Here is a 9,956-nt window from a genome sequence, read left to right as displayed (position 1 = left end):
CTGCTTGGTGCACTGCAATATTTCCTTCTCATTTAAAACAAGAGGCGTGTTCATGGATGGGAAGGAAAGCAGCACGATAACTGAGTTCAAGGGCTCCTTCAGTGCATTTCCAAGGTCTTACACTTCACATGGCAGATGCTACTTGAATACGGGAATGCACATTTTCTTCAAGTTAAGAGGAATACATCTGTTCATCTTGCTAATTTACTGAACTGCTTGAAAGTGGCAGGATTCTCAAACAAGCTTAAGGAAAACCCAGTTCTCGCTTATTTTCCTTAAGCTTCTTTGAGAAACCCAGCTTTAATGTAGCATCTTCTTCCTTTTGCAGACTGCTCACCATGTCCCCGTTCCCAGTGCTGGTGGCAATGCAAGGACAGGACGTGGACACCATAAGCCAAGACAGGCTCTTGCAATTGGGCTCCATCACTGGGAAGCGTGGTTTGTGATTTCATTAAATCACCAGTCAGCTTCCTCAAAAAAAATCATACTACATTTATAAATAAAAATGAACCAGAGAGGGACTCATCTTTGGGACACTCCAGAGTATTTCATTTCATATCAAGATTAATATTTAATGTTAAATATACACACAGAAATGCAGTACGGTCTCATAAACCCAGCTCCTGCATTCCCATTCATGGCCAGTCACCCCCACATCTCACCAGCTCTTCATGCGTTGTCTGTTTTCCTAATGTTCCTCTTTTCTATTACCTCGTGCTTTGTTATGACTCTTTCTGGCCTGGATTTCACCTCCTGATGTTATACGTACCTGGTGATGTTCATTCTGTTGTGGTGGCCCTTCTCTCTCCAAACACAGCTTGCACCCAAGTTAGCATTGTACTATCACAGGAAAAGAAATTAAGAATAAAATAAGTGTATTCCAAAAAGCATGTCATCAGTGTACAGTCAGGAGCCAGTTGAACTTTCATTTCAAACCTGAGGTCAAGAATTATTGAAACAATTTTGAAGCAAAATGTTATTACTTACAAAATAGAAAACAAAAAATAATCACTCAGCCTGACAAGGCAATATATACTCAACCTACTTTCTCAAAAGAAAATAAATGCTGCATAATTCTACCATTTCCATATATATCTGAGTTAAGGAACCATAATTAGAATAATTAATCAATAACTATGCTCAACAGTTCCATGCCTGCAGCAAAAATAAGATTATTCCTTAAAATGCTGAAAGTTAAATAAACAAATTCGGTAAACTTTGCCCTCAGCATTGAAAAACAACTGATCCAGTGGAGCTACTCCATATTCAAAAGAACAAGAAAAAAGCTTACTAAGAAAAGGCACTGGAAAATCACAGCAAACCCTTAGCAGAGCGTGTGACCAGCAGCTACAAGTCTGTCCCCTCTCCCCTCCCGACCATTTGATGTCTTTTCTAGAAGCAGGATTAACACAAACAGACGCTACTATCTTCCTAACTGTAAAGCAAATAGCTTGTAAAATATAATCTCAGTGGTGCCAACATTTTCTAGCCTTTAGTAAAGGCATTAAACTGATTAACCTACAAAAGGATTCCTGGATTGACTTTTGAACTCACAAAATAACAAGGCATTTCCATAGTACACTCTCTCCTGGCCAATTTTAAACCATTCAGCTGTCTTTAGAGGTGTAGTAAGCTGACTGAAACAGATGTCAAAGCTCACCTGTTATCATGAGACTTAAAGTGCAAATATCAAAATTATCATGTGCAGACTGAAGTGACAGTAAATGGCACTGGAAGTGTGTGTGGCTCCCTGCCAGCTCCCCCTCTTGCTTGAAGAGCACATCTTGGGGTGACTCGCAGGACTCCCCAGCCTTTCAGCCACCCAGGCTGGCAGCATCCAGAGACGTGCAAAAGCCTCTGTGCTTCCCATCACGCAGAAGCCACAGAGCCCCAGCTGCCTGGTGGCATTGGAACTGCTCATGGTCCCAGGCCCTCGGTTCCTACACCAGCTGTTATAAGCAGCATCTGTAAAGATTTCGGTAACTGGGAGAATTTAGAATATGTTAGGTCTTTTTTTCAGAATCGAAACAAAGCTAAACTTCAAAATTTCACAGTTCTTCACAACACAGAATGCTATCTCTTCTCAGACTAAACATGCATAAAAATGAGGCAACACAAATGTGCTTCAATGTGGCCAAATCCAGAGATTCTTAAATTGCTTTATCTTACTCCAGTGTGCATCTAAAAGGACCTTCACTGCCAAATCTCCAGGGAGACATACCACAGACTTAACAGGCCAGGCTTCTTAAGAGTGTTTTGTGCTCTCAGAGTTGAAGCTGCCACAGCAAGCCAGAAGTCGCCATCACTGATGTCCTAAACAGTTTACTGTTAATATAGATTGTATTTAATTTTTTCCATTGAACTATGTTCTCAAAATTTAAGCCATGCCATGTATCATTCTATTCTGAATTTGCAAGCAAAGAGGAAGAATACACATTTACACGTACTGTCAGCTCCACTGCCACCAAATGCATCGAGAGCGTCTTTTATTAAACTGCTCTAGCTGTCTTAAAAGAAGATTTCTGTTCCTACCATGAACACTGAAAGGCCATTCCAGAAGCTCTTTCCTCAAAGGGTTATCCATGACTTCTAAGAGTCAAGCTAATGTTACTGATATTGAACTTTAATCCTGTTTTGTATGTGTGCATATGGTCCTTTAACTCTAAATTTTCTTTCTGTCATTGATATTTATGTCCAGGAGTATTTACAGAGAGCATCAGCGTGAATCTAATTCCTTCCCTTCCTTGGTATCATTTGTCTCCTACTCATTCATTTTACCAAAGGCTCCAGTTCCTTGCTATGGCCAATATCTGTTTCTCCTCTTGTGCTTAGTCACTCTTCCTTCTTGATGACCCACCTTCTCTTTCTGCTGGCACATTTTCTCTCAAGTGAAGCAATTCAGTTCTTCCTCCAGAAGCCAATCTCTTCTTTCGTGTTTTATTCATGGTGATATTCCATGGATCACCTTCTCCCTCAGAGATCTATGCCATTTTCATTTCAGTAATTCCTAGTCATCCTGAGATGTTGTCTATTACCTTATTCTTTTCCATTCTTCTGATTTAATCTAAAATCAACATTCACAACTTTACCAGGGACACTTTTCTATATGCTTTGACAGGCAAATATTCAAGTATGAGTTGTTTCTATTTAATACTCAAAACAGGTAACACACATCCTAAAATTTCTACAACCTGTAATCATTGCATAGGGGGTCACCTCCCCTACTTCATCAGAAGCACTTCATAATTTCCTCTTCTCTATTTTTACCCTCATGGAAAGGAAGAAGAAAATATCCTTGTGTGCATTTCTTTACCTACAAGTCTGTGCAAGCAGGCTCCTTTGATTCCTTGGCTCTTTTAAAACTTTGCCAAGATCAGCCTTGCACCTTCAGATGAAGTTCAGCAACAACCAAACACACAAATCACGCACTCAGTTGCAAGGATTAGCAAACAGCCCTCAAACTCTGCCAATTACCAACTGAAAACCACAAGACTCTACAAAGTGGAGCTACGCAAACTACAGTGTATCTACATGCACATCTCTGTCTGCTTTTTCCTGTTTCTCTCAATGTAAGAAGGATATGCATCGTAGTCACAAAAATAATTAAAATTAAATGGCTGCATCCTGCACTGCTCTCTATTCACTGTCCTAATGGTCAGTGCTTGCCAATGGTACGGCTGGCTGTACAGACATATTCACTGCTTTGGTCTAGCTGAAGAAATAATGAACAATTAAGGAAAAAATATTTTGTTCCCCAGACTAGACTGGGAAGAAGATGCTGTTACTCAAAGAAAGAGTTAATAAATAAGAGGAATGAAGCTAAGGTAATAGCCTAATAAATTGCTGGAGTCCTATTCTGATTTAATTCTACCAAAGCAAGAGAGACCAGAATTTGACCTTCTAGAAGGTGGGCATGTGATGAGTGAAGCAACTTTCTGTTACGTCACAGAGCAGACCAGTCCTCACAGAAGATGGTATTTTCAGCAGAAAAGACTGCCTCTGCACTTTCAACCTGCTGACGGTTACAGAATAGAGGTTTCTACTTGACTTATCATGGGAAAAGCTCTAGGAGCTCCATGCCTCCGGTCAAAAGGGAAAGGCAGACACTAAAAAATGGTGAACTATTTTAACCTAAAATATACATTTCAGTCTGCAAAAATTGAAGCTAGGTGCTTTTTTATTTATTTTTTTTATAATTATGCCCATCAACTACCTTAAGTTCTGAAAACTTTCCAGAGAAACAAGATGAAATGGCAACTGGAAAAGCTTCTCATAAGAAGGAATGCACAGAAACATGAGTCCTGTCACACGCTTCACTTCAGATCCCCCAAAACTACAACAAATACAGGACCTCTTCTGCTTGAGGAAAGACGTTGAAGGGGAGAACCAAAAACATCTCATACTTTATAAGGTTTTAATAATGCAAAATGAGAGAATATCAAGGAGCAGACAGCTTTACATTCATGTACTCAGTGAGATTTTATAAGATGTGAACTTTATGTTGCCTGTCTAAATGCCCTTATCTGTATCAAACTGCTGTTAATCAGTAGTCATTATCTTTCTGGCACTGAACAGAGCCCTGCCCAATATGTTAAACAAAACCTTTGATCTTAAATGAAAAGCATGCTATTTAAAAAGGAACCATACTAGATTACCCTAGATGGGAAACAGAAATAGCACCTAAGCACCTCCAGCAACAGCTACTGTAACCATTAAAATTCACACACGTGGCACTTAAATTTAAGATACGAAAACACAGATTTGGGGCTGCCTATTTAATCAAACAGAGAGCTTCACAACTATAAAACTCACAAGTGTTAAGCACTAAAATCCTCATAATGAATAGTGACCCTCAGGAAATCCTTGTCTTCATTACGAACATCAAAAGAGTTAAGGTGAGACTTAACATTCCTATGGGCTCGACCTGCTACTCTCCCACACAGAGAACACACATTCTGCTGCCATCCACTTCAGTCACCAGTGCAGTTTTTCCAGGTTCTGCCTCTTGAGTTTTAATAATATTTCCTACATCTTTTAAAAGCTTTTCAAGTTATAGAACTTGTATATTTGAGAGAGGTCCATTCTTTCTTTTCCATGATAACACCTTATTCTCCATGCAGTCTTGATATTTTTATAGTTAAATATCAAAGTACTCTGTAAGGATAACAAACCACTTTTTTTTTTTCAGCAGACTATTTGGAAACACCATTCCTTTTGTAAATGAGCATGTGATCAGGTAGAAATGGCAAGGAGGACGTTACATATTCTATCTTTGGAGCTAATTTTAATAAAATGACCATCTTTGAAATCCAAATTCCTATTTTTATCACATTTTAAAATGATTTTTTTTCTTTTGATGATTAAAGCTTGAGAAAGGTATGTTATAGCTTTTAATATAATTTGTGAACATAATGTAACCATCCGTAGCTACTGGCACAGAAAATTGCAGCATCAGATGTGAATTTGCTCTATAGTTTGACTGCATTTTTCTGTCATATCTGACATTTGAAAGATACCTGATTCAAATGACTAATGACTAGAATAACCACTACTGCAATAAATTATTTGCAAATATATACTACTCAACTGATACTCAAAATCAGAAACAGAACCAATTTCTTCTTTGTTCTTCATTAAATTAAATTCTAAGAAAGCAAGAATAGAAAAAAAATACTGTTACTTAGAGTTATTCCTTCTTTTTTCTAAAAATTCTGTATGTCTTCCCAACTACGATGAACTGTGTTACTTTCAGGAAAACCCAAAATCACTCTATTTGCACTGAGTGAAACTTTGAAGGCTGTCTGAATTTTGAAAGAAAAAATACGGACTAAGAAAAGACCATTCTCCTATGCTGCCATTACTGATACATTATTAGACTTAGCACTGAAGGTCAACAAAAGAGTACTTAACTTTTGTTTTGGAAAGAGTTTTGGAATAGAAATCAGTCTGTTGCTACATGATTGGTTTCCAGGCAGCAACTCCACTCACTTCTTCGGGGAAACAACATGTTCTTCTGTTTCTGCAAATGCTGTTTATACTGAGTAAATCCAAGTATGTTCAACGCAGACAAAATACTCTGAACCAGTAATGAAAAAACGCATTTGCAAAAAGCAGAACAAAATACAGTGGCACTCCCTCAACTGCTATGTGGAGAAAGAGACGTATCAGATACATGACAGTCTGCTGGTATTACGTTTTCTGGCTGTTGACTTGAGAGAATGCCAACTTTTATGAACTCTACTTGATCCATTCAATTAATTTGGTGAATAAATGAGTGCAGCTTCCTGCATTTCTTACCAGGTTTGAAGGGTTTAGACATGTCAAAAGTGACACGTGCCAGTGGAAATACTATAAAAGAGTGAAGTTTTCACCAAATACTGATCAACATACCTCAGTAACAAACCAAGGATGCATAAAACATTTTTTCTTACAAGTTTTTTACATTATTTTTATTTGCCCTGTACAAAAAGTGTCTTTTACTCTGTCCATTTACTATCTGTTATGACTCAATTGTGGAAGTTCAGAAAAATGAAAGGTAATTAAAAAAATTCAGTACAATAGGATGACATCCATTCAAGCTAAATTTAAACATCATTATTCAGATCAAACTTCATTGCCCTGTTTTCAGCAGCCCTGAATTGAACGACCTGAATTGATTGAAACTCTTATTTGATTATTTATTCAGATAATAAATAACTCGCTCAGACAGAGCCCTGAATCCACATTTGTATCTGCTGAATTTTAAAGAACTTAGAGGGAATTATTTAGTCTTTTAATGTAATTAACATCCAGTAAGATATATTAGCAAACATCAGCTTTCCACTTATGAGGGTTTTTGATTTGAATAAATACTGAAAGAATACCCTTAAAACTGCATACTGTAAATAAGGAAAAAAAGGTCAGAAAATGTGCATACCAAGAGTTAGTCTGCTCATTTGCTAAGAACCAAACATTTATGACAACACATTTTATCTTTTAAAAAGCAAACATGTTCTGCAAGCTCAACTTGCCTGGAGAAGAAAAAAAAAAAAGAAACAACAATATCACAGGGAAGGAAAAAGGAGTAGGAAGAAACCTTGGACCAGACCTTCTGGATAATGTCAGACATAAGCAGCAAAACATTAGGCACCTGAAAGAGTTTTTTTGTGAGGGATGATGCAACCACATCTTTTCTGGTGGGGGGGTCAGGGCTGTATTTCCCAGCAGCACCGTCTGGTGCTGCACACAGGTTATGTCATGAAGCAGTGCTACTGTACAGCCTTCTGATCTAAATCAAGGCTGCGTGTGCTCCTAACGACAACTGACCAAACTTACCTACAAAAGTACATGCAACCCACAGATGCACATTAAAGATCATTATTCAAGCTGCAATGTCAATCACTCAAGAATTATGTAAGAGGATTGATTTTGCACATGGAAATGTAATTCACTCCTCACCATATGCACTATCACTTAATCTTTCACTACACGATTACATACACTTTCTCTATGCATATCAGCCTGTGCAGTGAAAGAAGCCACACTCTGCAGCTTCCAACTTCACTGCTTGCACAAGTTGAAAGGTCTCCTATCAAAAAGGTATGGAGACTTAAGGAGGAAAAGAAGGATCGCAGTGTTAAAGGCGTTCACTTCTCTGTCCTGAAGAGTCAGGCTCTATCTCTGCTTCAAGACTCCTGCCTGGAGGAGTCAGGGATGGGAGCTCTTCTGCATAAACTACACGTCCCTTATTTTCTCTGAGGGTGATTGGAGATTTTGGGATCTGACCTGTAGAAGAGCTGAAAGCACAACTGACCAGTATCCTAAAAAAATCATGTGCCAGGAAAAGGGCACTAACAATCACAGAATCACAGAACGTTAGGGATTAGAAGGGACCTCAAAAGATCATCTAGTCCAATCCCCCTGCCAGAGCAGGAACACCCAGATGAGGTTGCACAGGAAGGCATCCAGGCAGGTTTTGAATGTCTCCAGAGAAGGAGACTCCACAACCTCTCTGGGCAGCCTGGTCCAGTGCTCTGTCACCCTCACTGAGAAGAAGTTTCTTCTCAAATTTAAGTGGAACCTCCTGTGTTCCAGCTTGTGTCCATTACCCCTTGTCTTATAATTCTTTGTCACCGAGAAGAGCCTGGCTCCATCCTCGTGACACTCACCCTTTATATATTTATAAACATTAATGAGGTCTCCCCTCAGTCTCCTCTTCTGCAAACTAAAGAGACCCAGCTCCCTCAGCCGCTCCTCATAAGGGAGATGCTCCACTCCCTTAATCATCTTTGTAGCCCTACGCTGGACTCTCTCCAGCAATTCCCTGTCCTTCTTGAACTGAGGGGCCCAGAACTGGATGCAATATTCCAGCTGCGGTCTCACCAGGGCAGAGTAGAGGGGGAGGAGAACCTCTCTAGACCTACTGACCACCCCCCTCCTGATACACCCCAGGATGCCATTTGCCTTCTTGGCCACAAGGGCACAGTGCTGGCTCATGGTCATCCATGGTCATCAGTGGACATTTTGGGTTTAAATTACATGTGTGTTTCAGTTCCTCATTCACGAAATGTGGAAAAAAGGATACCTTGCTGCCTTACACCGCTGCATAAAAAGGAATGTCCACTAATTGCGAAAACGTGAATGACAGTCACTAGGACAAAACTAATCCTGAGGTTCTGTCATTAAACCAAGTACTGGTAGACTTCTCTGGTTTAATTATACTTTTCACAGGGCATAGGCAAGTCTGTGCCTCAGTTTTTCATCTGTTAAATAGAAAAGCACCTTTCTTTTCCGTAGGGCTTTTGTGAGAACAAGCATATGCTTGAGATTATGAGGGACTCAGCTACTATGGTGATTTGTGATGCACTCAAGCATGAAACACAGTCAAGTACACCCCAAGGTACTAAATGAAGAGTGTAAAGGTTTCAGGACCAGGAATTTAATCTGAAATTTCACCCACATTTTCCCCACCTATATTTTCTCTTGACTTATGGGTAGCACTAAACTATGCAAAAGCAATCCAAGTGGCAAAAAGTTGGATTAGGCATTCGTCAGATGTTTTCTCAGTGTTCATGCCTAATATACAGCACTTATTAGGACAGTGAGCAGACGGACATTAGCAGAGTTTGTGAACATGTATTAAGGTAAAATAGATCATGCCGTAATGGCCACACCATTCCAGTTAGGCTGAATCTCTTCCCTTATCACTGAAATTATTTGTACACATTTTTGCTTAATTCTCACTAAGAATCCACAATTCTAATTGCACCATAGACGCGTAGCAAAGTATTTACACCACTTACTAGGCTAGCTGGAGAGCAGAGGGTCTTCTTTCCCAAAAACTGTTCGCACTCAAAAAAAAACCACCTCTCTATGACATTTCAGCCACCTCAACCATGTCCATGACCTCAGTAAGATTTTTTTATCAACTGCATGAATTCTCTATGCAGTTGTATGAAGTATTTCCAGAGTCACCTGAGCAAGCCTGTACTGGAGTGGCACAGCCAAAAGCATCCACTCACCCACTCAAAGCAGCATTCGCAAGCATTGGGGACAGGATTGAACATTTCTGCAGAACACAGAGGATGCTTCAACTCAGAGCGTTTCCACTAACTCAAAATAACCTCAAAGTTCCTGCCTCCCTTCTATGAGCCTTGTCACCATTAGCCCAAAAATTCATCAATGTGGTTTTCCACTGTGGCTGATCAAAGAACAGGGCAGGCTGAGGGCAGCCTCTGCACCCTTTGCCTTGGCACAGCCACAGGGCCAGGGAGTTGACAGGTCCCTTTCCCACCACCCACCATTTACCTGAAGCAGGTGGTGGGCTGCCTGGTAGGCAAGACGCGGGCCTCCCCGCACACTGGGCGGCAGCCGCCCTGTACCATAGCCGTGCCAGGCCACCACGTAGGGGTTGTCCATGGTCAGCCAGTAGCGCACCTGCCCACCAAAATGCCGGAAGCACAGCTCGGCATAGTCAC

General features: G+C 40.1%; 1 protein-coding gene across 1 annotated transcript in view; it reads right to left on the bottom strand.

The window, feature by feature from the left end:
- KL (klotho) overlaps positions 1–9,956 on the bottom strand; it is a gene marked incomplete at its 5' end in the record, with an annotated part of 46,338 nt that overhangs the window by 36,134 nt on the left and 248 nt on the right. Inside the window, 1 exon segment of the mRNA XM_010191290.1 lies at positions 9,787–9,956. This exon segment is cut by the window's right edge and continues 31 nt beyond it. Within this exon segment, the coding sequence (XP_010189592.1) occupies positions 9,787–9,956 (170 nt within the window).

Source organism: Mesitornis unicolor, unplaced genomic scaffold, assembly GCF_000695765.1.
Source record: "Mesitornis unicolor isolate BGI_N332 unplaced genomic scaffold, ASM69576v1 scaffold6979, whole genome shotgun sequence".
NCBI lineage: Eukaryota > Metazoa > Chordata > Aves > Mesitornithiformes > Mesitornithidae > Mesitornis > Mesitornis unicolor.
The sequence above is the reverse complement of the archived record's forward strand: the minus strand, read 5'-3'. Positions and strand labels throughout refer to the sequence as shown.